Raw genomic sequence first — 22,295 nt, forward strand, 5'->3', positions numbered from 1 at the left:
ACATTGCCTTAAGCTTCCATCCTGAAGCTGATCTCTCTGATGGGTCTTGCCTTGTTTGTACCATTTCATATACTTCCACGTATACATCCCAAGATTTTAGGTCCACCTGCAGGGGTCAAACCTGTATGGCTAGCTCCTGAGATGGGGAAGGCATTTTATGTACATTTCCAATAAATGGTGCATCTTCTTACAGAAGTGCAGCTTGCCCTTTTCCTTCTATGCAAAGTTATCTTAGAAACCTTATCTTCCTAAGTCCCTGCATGTAACTGGTCTTCCTTGACCTTGTTTCTTCTTATTTTCTCTTCTGCTACCACTGCTGAGAAATGAGCTGATATTTTCACACAGTTATGCAGAACACATGGCAGACCTCCCTCCTGACGGGTGATTGTCAGCCCAGAGTCCATTTCTTCACAAATGATACTGCATTTTGTTTCCCTATCTGTACAGTTTCGTGATTTAACAGTATTGAATTTGATGCACTATTTCATGGCACTGTTTGCTAAATGTCATGGAAGTCTACTACATGTCTAACATATCAATTCTCGTCCTTAGTGCCTGAAATATCATAATTTCATTGAAAGCGTGTTCTTCCTGTGGAACACCACTCTGACTTAACTTTGTCGGTAGCTTTAACAACACAGGCAACAGCACAAATAACGTTCCTCTTTTACTCTGTGTCTTTCAGGATTACGTAGGTGAGTAAGAAGATTTCTTTGATCACTGACTTAAGTGTTATAGAAGGTTAATAATTTGGAAATTAGATGACAAAAAGCTGTATTATCACAAAGCTACAAAAAGGTTTTATAAGGCAAAACTGTGTCCAAAGACTAATGATGGTACAGACCTCACCCATAACAACAAAAAAAATGAAAACTACTGCTCATGAGGTGAATGCAAATGAATCTACTCTTTATTCCCTATGTATTGAGATGGTTGCAAATATCAAATGTGGAAGAGAGTGACAGAGGGTTCACATTTTGTGCAGCCCTCGGGTCACTTTGCTGCCTAATGACATCCTCACTCTTCCTCTTCTATCTTCTTATGAATCTCCCGGCTCTTCACTCGGAGCTTGTTGACCTGGGACTCTGCAATGTCAGCCCGCTCCTCGGCTTCCTCCAGCTCGTGCTGGATCTTGCGGAACTTGGACAGGTTGACATTGGACAGCTCCTCCTGTGTGGGGAGAGGGAGTCAGGGGCCAGGAGCCCAGGGCAGGGGTTTTGTTCCTGCTGCACCTCAGCCTTATGGGGCTGCAAATCTCCATCGCCCTCCCACCACTGCTCACACATCAGCCTCACACAGAGCTCCTCATCCTCCCTTTTCAGGACCCTACTGGGACAAGCTTCACCAGGACTGTGTCACACATGAGGAGAAATTTCACCCCTTGGATTGTCATTTCTGTACTTATTCTATGACTACTTGCCTGTGTGACTTACAGGGTTGGGAAGACCCTGAAGCCTTCTGCTGCTGATTATTAGCACAGATTCAGGAACTTGCCAGTCAGTGGGTGTGGCCCCACGATGGTTTACTCTGGCCTCCTGTGTGAAACAGGCTGCAGAACTTCCCTTAATGAATGTCCCTGACTGAAGGGTGCTCAGAGCTCACCAAGGCCTCAGGACACGATACCAAAACACTGTGGCCAAGGCTGTTGTGTCTCGGGAATTTCTTTCATACCCTCTCCTGGTACTCAGCCTCATTCAATGTGTGTCCTGCCCCAATGGAATGTGGCCTTTGCTCATTCTCCAAGCAATACTTACAGCCTCCTCAGCTTGTCTCTTGTAGGATTTCACTTTCATTTGCAGCTTGTCCACCAGATCCTGGAGCCTGAGGACATTCTTCCTGTCTTCCTCAGACTAAAGTGGTTGGCAAACAGGAAAGAGAGTCAATTCTTGGTCCTACATCACACAGGATTAACAATCGCCCTTGGGGATGGTGTGTGCAAAATGTGGCTTGCTGTGAGCAAACCCTGCCAGAGCAGGAGAGCTCCTGCCTTACCTGGTAGGTCAGTTCCTTCACCCTCCGCTCGTACTTGCGCACGCCCTTCACGGCTTCAGCGCTGCGCTTCTGCTCAGCATCAACCTCCCCTTCCAGCTCCCGCACCTGCAAGGACAAGCCCATCCCTGCAGCTTCCCTGGCAATGTCTCTCCAAGGACAGCCTCACTCACCCCCAGCCCCAGCCCTACACACCCTGGCCTCCAGCTTCTGGATCTGCTTCTTCCCTCCCTTCAGTGCCAGCTGCTCGGCCTCTTCCAGACGGTGCTGCAGGTCCTTCACCGTCTGGTCCAGGTTCTTCTTCATCCTCTCCAGGTGGGCACTGGTGTCCTGCTCCTTCTTCAGCTCTTCTGCCATCATGGCTGCCTGATCAGAGCAAAGGGGCAAAGCCATTTTGGGGCTGCAGATATTTGGGGGACAGGACATTCACCATCAGCAATGCCAGGAATGCCCAACTCACATCTGTGATGGCCTTCTTGGCCTTCTCCTCAGCATTGCGGGCTTCCTGGATGATATCCTCCATTTCACCCTGGATCTGGGAAATGTCTGTTTCCAGCTTCTTCTTGGTGTTGATCAAGCTGGTGTTCTGTGCAACAGGAAAGACAGGATTCCTACTGTCAGACCAAATGCTTCCACATCAAGGCCTGAAAGGGTGGGTAGGGTTTAGGAAGGTCTTTAATGCAAGAGACTTCTTTAGGAGCAGAACAGTAAACCAGACATTGGGGGCTGTCTGGAGGGGACATACTGGAGCACACGTCTTCAAATGTTTACACAGCAATCACAAGATACATAACAATCAATTCTTTGTTATCCCTTGTGAATGGGAACAATTTCCAGCAGAGCCTGACCTGGGTATGGAGGAGCTGTGCACGTTCAGTGGCATCCAGAAGCTCCTGCTCAGCCAATTTCCTCGACCGCTCCGTCTGCTCCAGGGCTGCCCGCAGCTCCTCAACTTCAGCCTGCAGCAGGTTTGCCCTGCGCTCCACCATGGCCACCTGCTCCTTCAGGTCATCCTGAGTCCTGAGAGCATCATCCAGATGGATCTGAGTATCCTGGAAGGAGAGACAAGAGAAATTACCAGGTGTCAGTGTTCGCTTCCATGGCAAAAATGTCAGGGATCTCATTTCTCTTTCTGTAGCTTTGCTGAACAGACCTTGAGCACTGCCTGGGTGTTTCTCAGGTTCTTCTGGGCCTCTGCAGCCACACGGTTGGCATGGCTCAGCTGGATCTCCATTTCATTCAGGTCTCCCTCCATCTTCTTCTTCAGCCTCAGGGCTTCATTCCTGCTCCTGATCTCAGCATCCAGCGTGCTCTGCATGGACTCCACGACTCGGAGGTGGTTTCTCTTCATCTGGTCAATCTCCTCATCTTTCTCTGCTATCTTCCTGTCAATCTCAGACTTCACTTGGTTGAGCTCAAGCTGCAGGCGCAGGATCTTTCCCTCTTCGTGTTCCAGGGAGGCCTGCACAATTCAGCATAAACAGTGTCTTACTTTCTAAGTCATCTTTCATGCAGTTCCACACGAAAGGTTGGCTTGCTTTCCTGCTGTCTCTCCAAAGAACTACACCCATACTCTTGGTGGGGACACCATTTATTAGCATTGTATGTACCTCAGCTTCCTCCAGTGAGGCTTGCAGCTCAGATTTCTCCTGCTCAACCTGCTTCTTGACTTTCTCCAGCTCATGAATTGCCTTTCCTCCCTCAGCAATCTGCTCCGTGAGGTCAGAAATCTCCTCTGTGGAAACAAGGATCATTGGCATGGTCAGGCACAGAGCAGAATGGCAAGGGCCCTGTCCCACCAAGGTGACAGGCATCTTTGCAGACCTGCAGGCACAGACCCATGAACAATGGTGGTCATGGCTGATAGTGAGAAAGCCCAGTGAGGAGCAGAGGGCCAGGGACTTACGCTGCAGGTTCTTGTTCTCCCGCTTCATTGTTTCCAGGTGGTCCAAGGACTCCTCATAGGCATTCTTCATCTTGAACAGCTCCGTGCTGAGAGAGCGCGACTCCTTCTGCGAGGCCTCCAGCTCAGCCTGCGTTTCCTCATACTTCTGCTTCCATTCTGCCAGGATCTGAAGAGAAACCAAGTGTGAGTAGGGATGTGGCAGTGATGGGGGAATGCTCTGGCCAGGAGTCCTGGTGCTGGAGGCCAAAAGACCTTGTCAAAGTTCTTCTGCTTCTTATCCAGAGCAGCGCAGGCAGCATTGGATCTCTCCACGTCAATCATCAGGTCCTCCACTTCATTTTGCAGCCTCTGCTTTGTCTTTTCCAAGGAGGCACATTTGGCATTGACAGCCTCAACATGTTCCTCTGCATCCTGCAGGCGCTGTGCCAGCTTCTTCCTGGGAGGAGAGAAGCACAGTGCCACGTTAGGGCTTGGAAGGGCGTCAGTTCTATACTGTCATGAGAGGCCAGTTCGTCACTTTGGGGGTTTTGAGCCAAGCGCTTTTCACAGATATGAAAGGATCTATCCTTTGCTGGGTCTGATCATCTATGGACATTTAGACCTATTTTTGCACTTCTAGCCCTAAAGCCTATGTTTTCTCTTCCGATCGACACTCTGTCTTTCCCTCCCTCTCTCCCCTTTATTTACAAAGACAGTACATCCTTGCCTTCATCCCATTCTTGTGTTAGCCCACTCTCAGAGATTCCAATTTCCCTTGACCAGTTTCTCCCATCATTTGCCATCCTGCTTCCCACGTACTTGGCCTCCTCGAGCTCCTCCGTGCGCTGAATCGCGTCCGTCTCGTATTTGGTTCTCCACTGGGCCACTTCGCTGTTGGCCTTGGACAGGGCGCGCTGCAGCTCCCCCTTGGCCTCCTGCTCCTCCTCATATTGTTCCCGGAGCAAGTCACAGTCGTGGCGAGCGGACTGCAGGGCGTGGGCCAGGGCGTTCTTGGCCTGTGGGGACAATGGGTTTGGGAACTTGAGTACTTGTCTTGAAATGAATCTTGACTGTTCATTTGACAGTGAAATTGGAATGAAACTCTAATTGGGCAAATGTAGAGCTTGGAGGTGGTGAAGGCCACATTGACACGTTCTGGAGCATCAGGACACATTAGTGACAGCTCCTCTGGGGACAGGAATGTGCTCTTTGTGTATATGTTCTGACATGTGTGGTTGAATCCTGTCCTAGAGAGGATCATCAGAATCTCATGGAAGCCTTGTGGATGACTTCCTCCAGCACCTAAAGCATCCTGCTTCCTTCCCTCTCTAGTTGAAGGGTGGGGAGGGGGGCTTGTGCATTCCCTCCAGTCCTATGTGTGCTTGGGGAAAGAACATTGAAGCAGTCTAGTGTCAGACAGGATTCTCTTTTTAGGGGTGATGTAGGCTGTGGACAGTGGGGTACTTCCAGACCTTAATTTCTTCTTCTAGATGCCTCTTGAGTTCCTCAATCTGTTGGGTAAATCCTTGCTTGCCCCTAGACAGCTGAGAAATCAGAGCATCTTTCTCTTCCACCTGGCGTGAAAATTCACCTGGGAAGGGAAAGGGAGAAAAGGAAGCACACTGTTCCTCCTGGAACACCTTCAGCCTCTAAAGCCACGTAACCAGCAATGGCCTGGAGAGCTTCTACCAGTTGCCGCCTTGCACCCTCTGGCTTGCTCAGGGCGTGCAGGTCCTGCCATTGCACTTTGGGGATGAGGATGTCTCACCTGACTCTGTCTGCAGGCGAGCTCTTTGCGTATTGAGGTCGTTGATCATGCGCTGATTCTGCTCCTCCTTTGTTTTAATCTCACTCAGCTGATCTTCCAGTGTGCGGCACATCTTCTCCAGGTTGGCCTAGAGAACAGACACAGGAAGGGAGAAGAGATGATGGTCTGCACTCTGCCTGATTGGCACAGTGGGGATTTTGATTGTGGGAATGTGTCTGGAAGAGGCAGCTTTTGTGCCACACCTCGGCCCTGTGAGCATGTTCTCCTGCATCTGCATACCTTGGCCTTGGAGACAGACTCCATGTTGCTGGCCAAGTCATCAATCTCCATCTTCAGCTCACTCTTCTCCTTCTCCAGCTTCTGCTTCACGCGTTGCAGGTTGTCGATCTGCTCCCCCAGCTCCGCGGTGCTGTCCGCGTGCTTCTTGCGCAGGGCGGCAGCCGTGGCTTCGTGCTGCAGCGTGGCCTCTTCCAGGTCACGGCGCATCTTCTGGAATTCTGCCTCACGCTTCTTGTTCATCTCAATCTGAGCTGCTGTCGCCCCTCCTGCTTCTTCCAGGCGCTCGCTGATCTCCTCCAGCTCCCTCGACAGGTCAGCCCGATGCTTCTCTGCTTTAGCGCGAGAGGTTCGCTCTGCCTCAATCTCCTCCTCCAGCTCCTCAATACGGGCCTGGAGAACAGCAGGGACCCTTCACACCCGTGCCCTCCTCCTGCCTGAGCTGAGCCTGAGCAAGGGAGGGGAAGGAACAGAGACTTGCCTGCAGCTCCTTGATCTTCTTCTGAAGTTGCATGCCCAGGGCTTGTTCATCCTCAGTTTTGCTCTGGATCTGGCTGATTTCAAAGTCTTTCCTTTGGGCAAAGTGAACCGTGTTAGAGCTCAAAGAAAAAACACAAGTGCTCCAGCCCAGCACTCAGGTGTCCCACAGCCACACTTACTTCTTCAGTTTCTCCTCCAGCTGCTGCTTATCATTCTCCAAATCCATGATGCTGTCCTGGGCCAGCTTCAGGTCTCCTTCCAGTTTCCTCTTAGCTCTCTCCAGGTCCATGCGCAGCTTCTTCTCTTGCTCCAGGGACCCTTCCAGCTAAACACAACAAGACCATCAGTGCTCTCCCAGCCAGGTCGGACTCCATACCTGTGCTGTTCCTGCTCTATGTCTGTGTGCTTACATCGTCCACTTGCTGCTCCAGCTTGGTCTTGGCCTTGGTCAGTGTATTGACTTTGTCCTCCTCTACCTGCAGGTCATCCAGGGTTTGCTGATGGGCCTCTTGGAGGGCTTTCTTCTCTTTTGTCAGCTTGGCGATGGTCTCGTCCAGGGCTGCCATCTCCTCAGTCAGGTTTTTCACCTTTGAGAAGAAGGGAGGAAGTGTAAATAAAGGAAGTAGATATAGGAGTCCTGTAATAGCACAGGGCTCTTTTCTGGAGTGCGAGTGACAGGTTCTACCTCATACCTTGTTTTCGGTGGCGTGTTTTTCCTTCTCCACCTTGGCCAGTGTTAGCTCAAGGTCATCAATATCTTTCTTCAGCTCTGAACATTCATCTTCCAGTTTCCTCTTCTTGGCTGTCAGCTCAGCATTAATTTCCTCTTCATCCTCAGCCCTTTCAGTCACCTCCTTAATTTTGGCTTCCAGCTGGATTTTGGTTTTGATGAGCTGGTCACACCTTTCCTCAGCATCAGCCAAGCTATCTGCTTCCTGGTGGGGAGACAGAATTTTATGGCTTCTAATGTTTTGAAGTTTCTCTGCTCTGCCTTTTTTAATCACAGAGTAGGTGGGTTTAAAAGTAGCAGCTGAAGCTGATCTTCAACTCCAGCAACAGAAGGATCTTGGGTGGTGTCTACTGGGAAACCTTGTCATTTGGAATCAATATTTATTCCAAAGTTTCTGTGTCTTCTAAATATGTCTCCCAGGGCACTTATCTATGAGAATGCCTCATATCACAAGCACTAACGCAGAACAGAACAGGGGTTACTTCAATTTCTAATATCAGCACGAGCAAGGGCTTGGAATTTTATTTTTCTCATGGAAAATGTATCTACTTGCTTCTTCCTTTTAATTGTCCCAACAAAGTCTTAAAATCTCTGTTACTTAAAGGTTTTTAATTTCTGAGAATACTTTATTTGAGAAAGAAATGTATCACTTTTGTACAGGCTGCATGGCCAATAGAGTTCTGGCCTATCAGCTACCTCTGTGGCTTCTTTCCAGGCCACATCTAGGATCTTCTGTGTTAACTAGCTGATCGTTTCATTGGGTGTTAGGAAACTCCCTTATCCTATTTGAGTGTGAATCAGAAATAGCCATGTTTCTGAAAATAATCAAGGCTTTCTTGTGTAGCTGTAAGTAGGAAAAGTAGCTCTGAGTTCTCTTCTGTTCAGTACATTTTGTCTGATGTTACTTGGCTCTTTCCTCATATAGCAGCAATGGTGAGTGCCATGTAGGGCTGCCAAGGAGTCTCATTATGCCCTTGCCAGTGCCTGTTTACTCAACATTAGAGTGCCTCAGAGTGTGGGATTTAGACTGTTTTCTACCACCCATTAATTCCTGTGAGTCTCGGTGCGGGACAAGAAGCATTCTGACAGTATATCATTCTTTTTCTAGGGAAAAATGAACAGTGATACTCACAGCCTGCACTTGGAGCTGCAGGTCATTTTTCTCCTGCACCAGGGCCACCATTTTCTCCTCCAGCTCCTTCCGCTTTGCCTCAGACTTTGCAAGCTCTTCTTTGGTTTTCTCAAACTCTTCCTTCATGTTGGCCATTTCCTTCTCAGACTCTGCACTCTTCAGCAAGGGCTTGATCTTGAAGAACAGCTTCATCCATGGCCAGTGTTTGACATTCATGAATGAACGGACATTGTACTGGATGCAGAAGATGGATTCCCTGAAATGAAATTCACACAGTTATTACATGGCTTTGGTGTGATTAATTTAAAATTCATTAGTCAAATACCATGAAATATGAGAAAAGTCTACCTCCTCTCCACCATTCTCCGGTACTCCACCCTCATCAGGAAGCCCCTGCACCTCGCTTGTGTGCGAGTGATGATTTCTGCCAACTTGTCATCCCTCATCTCCTCCAGGAGTCCCAGCAGCCCAGCTTTGAAGAACACCTTGAGAAAGAAAGTGTTGCACCATGTCATTGCAATGTAGGGCAGAATAGACGCACAGACATTCAGGATCCTGAAAGACTTCAAAGGCCATGATCAGTATCACCTTGGGCCCTCTCCCAAATCCTATCCGAGGGCTTAGGACTTCCCATAATCTCAGCCCTAAGTATTCAGTCCTTGTCGGAGCTATGTGTCATGAGTACTGGTTTGCAGTTCAGCCACAGCCTCAGCCACCCCTGTGCCTGATCATGGACACCAGGGAGCTCTACCATGACCTACTGACTTACTTCCTGGCTTGATGTTAGACCAATCTCACTGCTGTGTATATGTCCAAGAATTAATGACTCGGGCCTTGCCTAGTTAGCCTACCTATCTGACCCTGACAAATCTTGTAAACCAAGGCTTTATGGCTTCACCTTAGACCATCCTTATTGTAACAAAGCTGACTGATGCTCTGGACTCTCGGTTGAGTATGATTACCATTCCTGGGTCATCCTCACTTGCCTTGATTGAGTAGTGTGGGGCTGGGAACTTGCTGATAGCTGCCCCTAGTCTGGCAGCTCTGTTATGTTATTGTGCTGTGCCTGATCCCCTGACAGAGCCCACTCTTACTGCTTTTAACACAGTTTGTTTTTACCTTCGTGTGACCAAATCTGTACTGGGTGTGGTCAACATCAATGGACCCGAGGAGCTTCTCTGAAGCCTTCTTGTTGTCCATGAACTGTCCCTCTGGGATAGCACTGGCATTAAGTACTCTGTATCTGTAGAAGGAAACAGAACATGAAGAAATCACAATCACTGAAACCATCACTTGGTGGTGAAACCACCACACAGTCATTGAACCGCCAGACTTCTCAGACTGTACCATTGAACTGATCTCATGCCTGGACATGGTTCATACTCTCAGGACAGGATATGGGAAATGTTTTTAATAGTAATTCTAAGTACAAGGGAATCCTGATCTCAGCACTGCCACATCTTCATAAACTGATAGTGAAACATCTACATTACTGATCAGTACCAATTTAAAATAAAAAGTTTAAAGTATATTATAATGATAAGGTTCTTCAGCTTGGTCTGAATGGGCAGAAAGGTACAGAGCTCTTACCTCTGTTTGAAGTCAGCGTAGAGGACTCTGCTGGGGAACCCTTTCCTGCAAATCCTGATCCCTTCCAGCACGCCGTTACAGCGCAGCTGATGCAGCACCAGCTCGTGCTCCATGGCACCTGACAAATACCACCATTAGTGACTACCCTGCTGTTTGACACTCAGGAGAAGAGCTTCTGCTGCTCAAGCTTTCCTCCTCTTGGATTGCCTTACCAGGTGTTTTAGTTTCATTTGGGATGATGCACCGCACAAAATGGGGGTGAGTGCTTCTCAAGTTAGCCATCAGCTTGTTTAAATTCTCCTGTGAGGTCATGAAATGAAGTTTATATTACTAATTGTAAGCACTGGAATCTTAACAGTGGATGTATCAAACTGGTGTTTCAGGATGCAGACCTGTCTTCTGTAAAATGACTGCAGAACTCCCAAAAGAAAAAATGGAAGCTGAAGGCTCCCAAGTTTTAGTTTTGAAGTTCTTTTCTAGAATAATGGTTAGTATTACTTTTCCTTGACCTCCTCATCCAAATACAGGGCTATCATCCTACAGTTCTCCTTTGAGCTGGTAATTCTTGTGGTATATTATTGGGGATCTTAAATAAATGACATACTCTTGATCAAGCATGACTATCACATAAGCAACTGATTTGTTAGCTCAGTAAGTTGTTTCTAAATGGAGGGGATAGTTTTATAGTCCATACAAAATGACCCTTTTAATAATAATTCAGTCTCCAATTTTGAAGACATAACTGAAAACTGACCTCGCAAGTCGCTAATTTGATGTAACTTAACCTTCGCTCCTTTTCCACACTGAAATCAAGTCATTGCCTTAAAATCTTAAATTCGTGGGGTAATTTCTTTTGCTTTTTATGTTTGATCTATTATTTTCAAATTTTACAATGAGTCAGTAGTGAAAATATGCCTAGAGACAGAAAACAGCTCTAGGAAACATATACAAATGCTACGGAGAGGATTTTAAAGACGTTAGCTTATAAGTTACTCACTCCCACCTAAGTAGGTGAACTTAACCCTTCAGATATTTTTGTGGAATATTTAAAGAAGGACATGGCATTATAAAAGGAATAATCTGTAAGTTCCGAGGATGGAAAGGGAAGGATTTTAAAGGATGACAAGATGTATATCCAAAATGCAAACAGACCTTTAAGATTAAGAATAAAAATACTTTTCATCTTTAAGGAGATAGTGAATACTCTTCATTACCCTGAAAAGAGCTGAGACAGTCTGGAAAGAAGAACCCTTCTTCTTGCCTCCCTTCTTGCCACCACCACCACCCTCTGCAAATCAAAGAAAAAAAAAGTTTAATAGTATGGACAATTGGATACTACAGAACACAAAGCCACTTTATATTTCTAGTGTTTGAAGCTTCAATTCTGAGAAAACTTTGTCCCACATTGAAAATACAATTTCCACAAAACTGACCTGCATCTGCTCCACCATAGCTGGCAAAGAGTAAAGCCAGGGTCTTTACAGATGATTTCTGGTACAGCCCAATGACAGTTTCATTCAGAGGGTCCTTGTTCTTCTCCAGCCAGCCAGAGATGTTGTAGTCCACTGTGCCAGCATAGTGCACCAGGGAGAAGTGGGCCTCAGCCTTGCCTTTGGCAGGCTTGGGCTTCTGGAAGTTGTTGGACTTGCCCAGGTGCTGGTCATAGAGCTTGTTCTTGAAAGAGGTGTCAGTTGCCTTGGGGAACATGCACTCCTCTTCCAGGATGGAGAAGATGCCCATGGGCTGGGAGAAATCACAAGAAGTGACAAGGAAAGGTGATAATGGAAATGTTCAATATCACTGTGGATGTGGCGTTCACCTGGTTGGTCTAGTGGAAGGAACCCCTCCTCGTGGTAGGGGATTGGAACAAGATGTTCTTTATGGTCCCTTCCAACCCAAACCATTCTGTGACTCTATGACAATGACAAGAAGCCTGTGCTATGAACATCAAAGGCTGGTTGTGCTGTTGGCAGCATCTCAGCCTGGATGAAAGCCTAGTTTTACCAGGAGTTGTTCTCAGTCAAGGATTTCATTTCTGCCGTTCCTTGCCCCCCTGCAGCCTATCATCATGGAATGGGTAGGAACATCTGTCCAGTTCACATGAGAAATGGTTGTAGAATTGGTGGGAGCAGTGGTAAAGAGAAAAATAATGGGGAAAAGAGCTACAAGGGACTCTGTAGTTTGGGGAGGTCAGGTGATGTGATATTGATTTCCCAAATTTGTCTGTGGACTTTGGATTTCATGCTTTGCAGAAGGAATAAAAGGAGGCTGAATCTGTGTTTGTTTTAGAAGTCTGTTGGTGGGAGTCCAGGCTACTTTTCCATGCTCAAAGACCGGATGATGCAGACTGATGACACACATGTAATTCCCCATTTCTCTTTCCCAGACTAAACTAAATTTCAGTGCAAAATACTTTGCTTAACTGACGCTACATGTCTGGCTGTGAGTTCTTTCTGAGCTGACTGTGCCTCAGAAACATCACAGGATTCCAACAGACATTGTATACTTGCATGGGAAAGGTACCTTCTCAATGAGCTCAATGCAGGCAGCCAGGTCCATGCCAAAGTCAATGAACTCCCATTCAATTCCCTCCTTCTTGTACTCCTCCTGCTCCAGCACGAACATGTGGTGGTTGAAGAACTGTTGCAGTTTCTCATTGGTGAAGTTGATGCACAGCTGCTCAAAGCTGTTGAACTGCCCAAAGCAAGGAAACGTGCACAGGTTCTCAAGGTGTGCCAAAACACACAGGCCTTTGCTGGCATTCTCCTAAGGCTGTTTGCAGTTGGAACACCAGTCCCAGCCCTACTGTACCCGCATGTGTTTCCTTAGCAGGGCTTCTACTGTCACACTCACTGTCCTCAAACGACTTTTTAATTATGACTTCGTAAATCAAGCCAAAAGTTACAATTCTTTTTCACTGTGCTACTCAACAGCAAATCCTTTGGCAAGCTCAGTAGCTCCATCGTGTCAGTTCTCTGGCCTCCTGGACAGTAGAAACCTCCTCAGTGTCCCACCCAAGAACTTCTTTGGCCTCAGATCAATAATCTGGGGGTTTCTGTGCTCTGACACAGAAGTCCTTGCAGCATCACTGCATTCACAGCACAGGAAACATGCAGTGAACTTGCCCAGACCACTACCTTTCCCTGGCTTTTCCAAGAGCATCCACCCCTTTGGCCCATAGCTGTGTGAGCCTTAGTGCTCTATGTGTTTCTGAGTCCTCATGACTCCTCCTTGCCTATCGCTTGACTGTGGTGTCAAATCCTTGCTCCTTACATCAAAGATCTCAAAGCCAGCAATGTCCAGGACACCAATGAAGTACTGCCTGGGCTGCTTCGTATCCAGCTGCTGGTTGATGCGAATAACCATCCACAGGAACATCTTCTCAAACATTGCCTTTGCCAGGGCACCCACTGCATTGTTCACCTAGAGCAGAGGAGACAGGACTGGAGTTACCTCTGAGGGTTAAAGAAAAATGCACACCTACTCCTTCAAGCCGTGCATTTTCAACTGTCAGATGTTACCTGGGTCACGTTTTGACCTTTGGTCACGTACTCATTCCCAACCTTGACGCGGGGGTAACACAAGGCCTTGAGAAACTCAGCTGAGTTAAGGCCCGTTAGGTAGGCAGCCTTGTCAGCCACTAGATGTGGGGAGAGAGAGAAAAGCATTCATTACAGTCAATCTCTGGAATTCAGGTGATGTGAACAACTCTGCTCTGAATCTTCTAGGAATGGAAGAACATTTATCTCATCCCACACAGTAGGCCTGGGAAGGAATGCAAATTCTGGACACTGGTGATGGTCTTCTTTGAAAGCAAGAACAGGTATGGCTTGGATAGGAAGAGCTTGAACCTGGAATTTCCCAGAAGAACAACAAAAGCCTCTAGCGATACATAAGGCAAGGCACATTCTTTTTCTGTGGGAAGAGGATTTCTGGGTAGCACAGCTTGCAGGAGTTATTTCATCAAAAACACAATTGCCCATCAGGGTGTCCTACTGTTTGGAGGTTTTCGAGAGAGAGAGAGACGGAGAGAGATAGATATCCTGTGCTGAAATTGAAGTTCCTGCTTTCAGGCAGCATGTGTTTGGGGAGCCACCATTGGATAGAATAATGGAACTTCCCATGACTAGGAAAGCACCTCTGCAGCTAGAGGGACCAGGTGCAGAAATGGTATTCTCAATGTTTTATGTGGAGACTCAGGCCAACTGCAGTGTGCTTTGGAGGCTAACCTATTGCCTCTGGAGGCAGAGAAGGGCTTGGAACAAATCAGTCCCTGAATTTGCTGATACCTTCTGTGCCATCAGGCTCTGCCTGCTCCTCTCGTTGTTTCTGCTTGAACTTCAGGTTCCCATAGTGCATGACAGCCCCTGTCAGCTTGTAGATGGCTGTTTTCTCATCTGCAGTGAAGCCCAGGATGTCAATGGCACTCTGCAATCAAAATAATGAATTCACAAATGTGTCCTTAGTGTGTCAGAGATGTCACCCTCGAAACATGCCCAGTAGGTAACTTTTTGCTGTGTTACTCACATCTGTAGCCATGAGCTCCTCCTGGTCATCAATGCTGGGAACAGTGACCTCCCCTTGACTCACATAGTGAAAATCATAAGGGTTGGTGGTGATGAGGAGCATGTCTGAAAGCAGGAAGAGGCAAGGCATAGGCTTACTTTTGCCAATCAGGTGAGAGAGGGAACTGTACCTCAGTGATCGCCCTCAAAAAGCCAGAGTGCTCCTTCCTACCAATTAGCTCCGGCTTCTTGTTGGACATGATCTGATAAAAGATGTGGTAGCTTCTTTCCGCCTTGAGCTGGAAAGTGACTCTGGACTTCTCCAGCAGATCTGGAGGGAGGTAGAAAGAGTTAGGCACTTGTGGCAATGTACATGGAGCTGGGAATTTGGGAAGGGACGGGAGCAGTCCAGGAGAATCTCTTACATGTTTCAATGTCAGCAGAAGCCAGCTTGCCTGTGGCACCAAAGTGGATTCTGATGAATTTGCCCTGTTAAGCAGAAGCAGCAGCAGGTCAGCCTGGATGTGTTCTGCTGGCATCTCCTTTGCTTGAAGAACTGCTCAGGCACATTGTATCTTACCAGTGGGGGGAGAGATTTTACGCAAAGCAACCACTTACAAAGCGTGAGGAGTTGTCGTTCCTCACGGTCTTGGCATTTCCAAAGGCCTCCAGCAGTGGGTTGGCGCTGATGATTTGATCCTCAAGCGTTCCCTGCAGGGAGAGAATTATTCAGTGACTGTCTTTAGTTGACAGGGCAATGACAGGCCACGTGGTCAGTCTGTTCTTCCTGACTCACCTGCATTTTGCCTGATGTCTGCTCCTCCTTCTTCTTGTCCCCACTGGCTGCAATTGTTGCAAAGTACTGGATGACACGCTTTGTGTTCACAGTCTTCCCGGCACCGGATTCTCCGCTGTCAGAGCCAAGAGAGAAGCAGAGGGTGCGTGGTCAGGCAGGAGGTCCCCTGGCACCGGGCAGCCCCGCAGGGACCCGCGCAGGGGCTGTACGTACGTGATCAGGATGGACTGGTTCTCCCGATCTGTGAACGAGGCAGAAAAGAAGAGATTATTAATGCACTGGCAATAGGCAGCTATTTCATTTCATAAACCCAGATGCCTTCACCCATTTGGAGTGTTCTAATGTTCCTAGCTGCAGCTGGGAAGCTGGTATCTCAACCCTGAGGTGGTGTCAGGTATCGCACACATGCAATTCTTTTTCTGAATATTCCCTTCATGTCAAGCTGTCCATTTTGTTTATGCAAATTATTCCAACTAAGGATCAGTTTTGCAGAGTTACTGATTAAATGGTCTATCAGTAAGCTGAAGTGAACTGCAGCATGTGCTTCTCATAAACTTTTTTTACATAGGATCAACCACTCCTGATCAGTCCATAAGCCCCTCTACATGGTTTTTATGTTGTTGGCCAGTTGATTATTGCCTAAAGAAAATCAGAGTAACAGCATAAATATGTAGTAACCCTTACCAGAGTAGTCTTCCATGCTCTAGAATATTGAAATTTTGGTACTTCCAAAACTAGATTTGATATTTCTGTGTGTTATATCTTGAGCTGAGTTTACTTTCCACAATTTTGTCTGGTTGCTTTTTTAACCTATGCTCCTATTGCAACTCCATTGATAAAATCTTTGCACTATAAAAATTGAAAAATCTCTAGGAAGCCTGAAGAGACTACACCATTAGGGAACTAACTCTTAGTGGAGGAGTCTGGGTTTGCACTCACAGAGTTTCTGCATGTCTTTTGAAGGTGTCAGCAAAGGTAAATATATGACAACTTACATGAACACAATCATGACAAGACACACTATTCAAGCATCAAATCAATATTGTTTGTTTTCATTGTATTCTCTTCCAATTAACCTTCTTAACATTCTGAATGGTACAGAATTAAATAGGGTAGTTGGGGACAAAAGAGGGAAGAAGATTTATTTTAAGAAATTAAAATACATGTTGTTATACTATGTTATCTATATTTCTGACTAATATGCTCTTTCCTAAAATTCTGAAGATTTAGACAATGCTAGAAAAGTTGTCGCTACCCTTCTTTGCTATATTTTTCCTTTATATTAATGAATGGAAAAAAAGAAATTGATTTTGAGATGGAAGGAAGGAAGTATCAATTTTCCGAGCAGGTTTCACTGCAATTTCTGACTGAGACTGCTTCCAGAGTTTTTGTAAACCCACCATAGGCAGCATTGGCTCCAACATTGAATGTACTTTCCCTTTACACATAGTGTTATTTACAGAACTTCACCCTAGTAACTTTGAGTCCTGCGTAGCAAATCATTCAAAGAACAATCCTTTCATCTGAGAAAAAGCAGAACTTTAAAGTATATCCAAATTTCTTTAATGGTAAATCTGACAATATACTCAGTGTAAATCATATCCTCCCAAATACACTGGACATGAAATTTTAACATTGATTTCTATAAACTTGATCTAAATTATGATGTTCAGTAAAGACTCTATTTACAGTGATGACAGAACATCCACCTTTACAGCAATGTTAAACTGAACTATTCTGCACTGAGAAGAATTTTTTTCTCCTTTGTGAGTGTTCACAGCCAAGCGATTTTAAAGAAAACCAAGTAACTCACCAGTCAGCATGAACTGATAGGCGTTGTCAGAGATGGAGAAGATGTGTGGAGGGGCCTCCTGGCGCTTCTTGCCTCGGTAGGCCAACACCACCTCCGGGTTGTACACCGGCAGCCACTTGTAGGGGTTGACGGTGACGCAGAAGAGACCCGAGTAGGTCTGCAAGGAAGGGACACAGCACGTTGGCTTCCCCTGAGCCTGGCCCAGCACTTCCTGCCGCTGCCCAAAGGAAGCTGCTGCTGCCACTTACGTAGATCATCCAGGCTGCGTAACGCTCTTTGAGGTTGTACAGCACAGCGGGTTCGTGGAGGTGGGTCATCATGGCCATGTCCTCGATTTTATCATACTTGGGAGGGTTCATGGAGAAGATTTGATCTTCTTTCACGGTCAGGGTCTGCCACAGAATAGAGAAATGCATGTATGTCAGCTAAGAACCTAGAGTGGGAATTAAGTTTTATTTGTAAATTTTGCATTTTACCCACCTCTCCCCCTTCAGTCTTGACAGTGACCTTCCCTGCATCCTTACTCTCAATCTTCCCTTTCACATAGGACTCCTTTGCATGCACCACAAAGACACAGGTCTTGGCATCAAAAGGTTTGTTCTGGGCCTCAATTCTCTCCTTCTCTGACTTCCGAAGGTAAGGAGCCGCCTCCCCAAAGACGGCCATCTCAGAGTCTGGAGACGCCATTGTCGCCCTTCTTCAGGAGGCACAGTTGGCAGGGTGCTCTGTAGGCTAGGAGACATGTTGTGTCAGTGACGGAACAACTTTATGTGGAAGAAAGGATATCTCTTGCACTTTGATCTTTTCAAATATTAAAGTAGGTATAAACAAGTCAAAAGCTGGACTTAAACTTCCCAGTCTTGGCTGCAAATACTTGTGTAGTTCTCTAAAATTAATCCTTAGATGTCCAGCTAAGAAACCATGTACAGAACAGCAGTTAAGTGTACAGTATGTTGTGGAGTTTAGCAGTATTATTTCAACTTTGTGAACTCTAGAAAGTTTGGGTGTTCCCGTAACAGAGTGTCTGATTTATTTGTTTTTTTAATCCTACTGAAAGTTTCTAAAATAGTTCTTTTTCTGATAACAAATAGTGGCTTTCTAAAAATTACTTGCTATGGATAATTCATCTTGCATTATGACAGATATTACTATTGCCTGCTCTTCCTTCCACAAATCTTAAACTCTTGGATTTCATCCTGTTCCTTAAAAGTTGTCAAATTTTGGTATTGATTTTGGTGGCAGAAGTCACTGCTCTTTGAAAACGTAACAACTCATTTTGTGTTGCACAGATATCCAGATCTAATATATAAGTTGAAGGAAAACATGCTGCCTTCAAACCTGCAATAAAATTACTGCTCATAGAGTCAGTCCATCACAGAAATGAATATCCAAGTCTTTTAGGAAATTAAATGGAAAAAAAGGTATATGTTTTGCCCAGCAGTTCACAGGAGCCAAACACTTACCTTGAAATTTTCTGTCAAGACGGGGCACAGCACTCCAAAGAGACTTTTATAGACTCTGGTATGGAGATGCTTTGGATGTTTCCTTTTCCTTCTGTCAAAATATATTTTGGCAAATCCATCTTTGGCAAAATATTGTCTGGCAAACTTAACTAATGGCATAATTGTCATCTGACCTGATATATTTAGAAATGTTTTGCATCTTACCATTCCTGTGGATACATTTCCTATAAATAGTCTGACAGGGCTATTAATATTGGAATCTGCACTAGTCAAGGCACTTAAAGAACTTGGGTGTATGATTTATTGGTTCTTCTACTGTCTTTACAGGTAACTTAATCTTTGATCCAGATGGGATTCTTTGGCATTTCTGTACTTTTGCAGATGTAATGTATCTTGTACATGTGGTCCTATGAACTTAGAGCTTGCCTTTACATAATTAGAAAAGGCAGTTCTACAAAAAACTAATCATTATTAAAGCTCTTTCAGTGATTCATTATATATCATAATGAAACAGGGGAAAACCAGACATATTGTGGGTCAGGATTTTTCCTACAATATCAGAGAGAGAAGAATCCAACAGACAGCAAGGTCAAATACAATTTCAAGTTTGGACATGCAGTTTGGGCCTTGAGTGTGAAAGGTGACTCCTTAGCTATAAAAGCAATTGAATATCTATGTGAATAATTCCTCACTTGGTACTGTGCAGAAATCAAAACATTCAAAATGTGCATACTAGGGCAATGCTCACTATTGCAATAGTCAGTCATAAGTGATATAACAGAAAATTCTTTGTAGTTTCAAATAAATTATTCATAATAAGTCATACCTAAAAAAAAAAGAAAATAGTACAGCTTTTTTGCAAATAATTTCAGGTTGTAAAAAAGCTGATGTTTCTGTTACAGAGCTGATACAGAAGAAATGTATAACATCTTAAAACTAGCACTTTTATTAATAGGAAAATTATTCATATGAAAATTATTTCTGTTTCTCAAAATTTATTAAAGATTTTCTAAGGATTAAGAGAGCCTAAGAGGCAAAAGTAACCTAGACAAGGAGATACTTTCAACCTCCAGTAGACATATAGTCAATAAATATATAGTGATTCTTCCTATTTCACCTTACCCAAACATGAAGTGCTAACATGCCTTCAAGAACTCAAGCCCGTGTTGCTAATATTTATGTGCCCATTGTCAATGTATACCATGCAATGCTCTCAACCAGTTCAGGCCTTCATTACCTACAACTCCAAAAAAACCCTAAACCTTCTGTCCAAACACAACTCTACCCACATTCACACACACAGCATAAGTCTGGGATCCTCTGCACTCTGACACATCCTCAGTCTAGCACTCCCATTCCACCACAAATACCTTGCACTCTTACATATTCATACAGCGCCAGCAACAAAAGATCTCAACATGGCACTGCCTGTTTTGGAGCAGTATTGCTGTAGGCAGCACTCTGAGAAAGGGGGAATTTCCCAGTAGTTCTGGAGAATGAGTGGTCAAGTTCTAGGAAAAAGGGCACTGTCACTTGAGCTGCTTTAAACAGTGTCAGTTCTGAACATGCTCTTCTCCTGGCCATTGGCATTTTGATTATTAAAAGAGCTCAGTGGGTAAAGTGAAGAGCAGAGGGGCAAGGTCAGTAAATGTGATCCAAGGAGATAGCCAACATCAAGCACTTGTGTGGGCATGCAAAGCTTGTTCCAAGGGTGAGCATGCGACTTTCTGGAGTTCAAAACCAGAGCTCAGCCCTGGGCTCCCTGTGCAGGGCAGGGGGAAGCTGGTGGAAACACCCTGTGCCCTGAATAGGAGGAGCTCAGAAACAGCTGTGTAAAACAGTGAGTGCAGGCGTGTCTCAGACATCCTGTGTCTCTGGGCAATCTCTGACTTCCACGGACATACAGAACTTAGAGGATAGAATCACAGAATGGTTTGGGTCGGAAGAAACCTTAAAAGAATCATCTAGTGCAACAGCCCTGCTGTGGGCAGGAATATCTTTGGCTAGATGAGGTTGCTCAAAGCCCCATTCAGCCTGAGCTTGCACACTTCCATTGATGGGGCATTCCCATATGCTGGGGCCTGTGTCTCACTGGCCTCTTCTTAAAAAATATCACTCTTATATCCAAACAGAATCTACCCTTTCTAATTTAAAACTTCTCCCCTTTTCCTGTGGCCACAGGCCTAGGTAAAAAGATTTTCCCCATCTTATAAGCTGCTGTTATATATTGAAAACCTGCAATATGGTCTCCTCAGAGCCTTCTCATCTCCAGGCTGAGCAGGTACAACTAAGTAAGCCTTTCTTCAAAGCAGAGGCATTCCAGGACTTGGGTCTTTTTTTGTGGCTCTGCTCTGCATCTGCTCCACCTGGTCCATTGTCTTTCTTCTGTTGGGGGTCCCAGAGCTGAATACAGATGGGGTCTCATGACAGCTCTTTAACTGGATGACATTCCTTCCCAGTGCTGTATCAACTGAACCATCCAGCCTGATGTTGTCTGCTTTATCAGTAGATTGAACAACACAGGCCCCAGCACACACAACTCTTCTCTTTCATTCTGTCTTTATCTGAGTAGGAAGCTTCCTTCTTATGCCATGGCTTCATCACTTCTATAAAAGCCTTTGTTGGGATACTTTGCTGAAAGGTTTTGGAAATTCCAGTCAGTTATATCCACTGTATCTCTCTGTCCACATGCTCATCTATCCTCTCAAGTTTTGTGTGTTGTTTCACATATAAAGCTGACTGGAATTTAACAGAGTACTCCCTTTGGAAGGACATAAACCACCTGTCCTCAGTTCCCCATACCAGTTCTTTCCCTGGAGGTGTTACTGGCTTGGTCCAATGCTCACTGGGAATTCAAAATCTGCAGCTGTGGCAGTGTACTCTGCCCTAGGAGGCAGGGCCTGGGACTGAACATGGTAACTTTCTCCCCCTGCACTCAAGTCTTCATTGCCAGTTTATGTGGATCTCTGCTCAGGCTCAGAATCTGCCGTTTAATTGCCCATCTTCTTTATTGCTTCTTCTGCACACTGAATGGAAAATCAGTAGTCTAGACAGGAAACGACAGCTACTAATGAACTGTGTTTTCCTTTCACTGATGGACTACTGCAGGCTGTCTCTTCCCTGCTCACTGTTTGCTCTGACCTCTCTTGTGAGAGAAGCTCCTGGAGGGGGTTTTGAGTTTCTACAATACCAGTAAGGAAAACACCACATTGAACAGCTGGTCTTTCTCATCAGGAAAGAAAAATTCCCAAGACAGGGCAGTGTTTCAGAAAGTAGTGTGGCAGAAATTCAGTTTTTGTGGACACTGGTCTAATTTATAGAACTAAAGGAATTGTCACAGAACTGTCACCAACCTTCTCCAGTTTTAATTTAAGGGGATGTGATATTCTTCATGGTCTTCTAATTAAATTCAAGAAGTAAAAATAGTGGAGACTAAAGACTACCTTCTGTCAGCTTCACAAAAAAACATGAGCTCTTTGGGTTATTGGCACTCTATAAATCTCTCTCAAACAGAGGCCAGCAAAATGAGCAGCTCACACCTGATAACTGCAAGCTAAAAAGTGCTGAGGTGCCATATGGATGAATATAACAAAAGATATTGTCTGGGGTATACCAGTAGGAAGGACTTGCAGGAGTCACAATCAGGAATTATTGTCTTTGATTTCTCTTCATGTGATGTTAGTTTTCTATTCACACCTCAGTCACTAAAAAAAAAAAAAAGGGATAAGTAGTCAGGAACTACATGACAAAAAGCTTCATTGTGACATAGAGGTTATAAGGCAAAACTGTGACCAAAGACTAATGGAAATAAGGATGTAAGCAATAAAACCAGAAATAAATAAAAAGTACTGCTCATGGTATGCACACA

At 45.3% G+C, this 22,295-nt stretch overlaps 1 protein-coding gene across 1 annotated transcript; it reads right to left on the reverse strand.

The window, feature by feature from the left end:
* Nucleotides 1-898: 898 nt before the first annotated feature.
* Nucleotides 899-17,658, reverse strand: LOC138120173 (myosin heavy chain, skeletal muscle, adult). Its single transcript, XM_069032644.1, has 38 exons — nucleotides 17,445-17,658; nucleotides 17,213-17,356; nucleotides 16,965-17,121; nucleotides 15,365-15,392; nucleotides 15,152-15,266; nucleotides 14,974-15,066; nucleotides 14,781-14,844; nucleotides 14,588-14,686; nucleotides 14,378-14,481; nucleotides 14,140-14,278; nucleotides 13,372-13,490; nucleotides 13,124-13,273; nucleotides 12,374-12,544; nucleotides 11,284-11,593; nucleotides 11,065-11,138; nucleotides 10,063-10,150; nucleotides 9,851-9,968; nucleotides 9,380-9,503; nucleotides 8,609-8,745; nucleotides 8,261-8,516; nucleotides 7,091-7,333; nucleotides 6,809-6,985; nucleotides 6,578-6,723; nucleotides 6,400-6,490; nucleotides 5,922-6,311; nucleotides 5,643-5,769; nucleotides 5,347-5,465; nucleotides 4,694-4,890; nucleotides 4,148-4,331; nucleotides 3,896-4,061; nucleotides 3,600-3,724; nucleotides 3,143-3,451; nucleotides 2,838-3,041; nucleotides 2,450-2,575; nucleotides 2,185-2,355; nucleotides 1,993-2,097; nucleotides 1,755-1,850; nucleotides 899-1,170 (listed from the first exon to the last, which is right to left on the reverse strand). Exons 1-38 carry the CDS (start codon nucleotides 17,649-17,651, stop codon nucleotides 1,018-1,020), a joined length of 5,826 nt encoding a protein of 1,941 aa, XP_068888745.1. The 5' UTR covers nucleotides 17,652-17,658; the 3' UTR covers nucleotides 899-1,017.
* Between the last annotated feature and the right edge of the window lie 4,637 nt (nucleotides 17,659-22,295).

The sequence above is a fragment of the Aphelocoma coerulescens genome, chromosome 18, assembly GCF_041296385.1.
Source record: "Aphelocoma coerulescens isolate FSJ_1873_10779 chromosome 18, UR_Acoe_1.0, whole genome shotgun sequence".
NCBI lineage: Eukaryota > Metazoa > Chordata > Aves > Passeriformes > Corvidae > Aphelocoma > Aphelocoma coerulescens.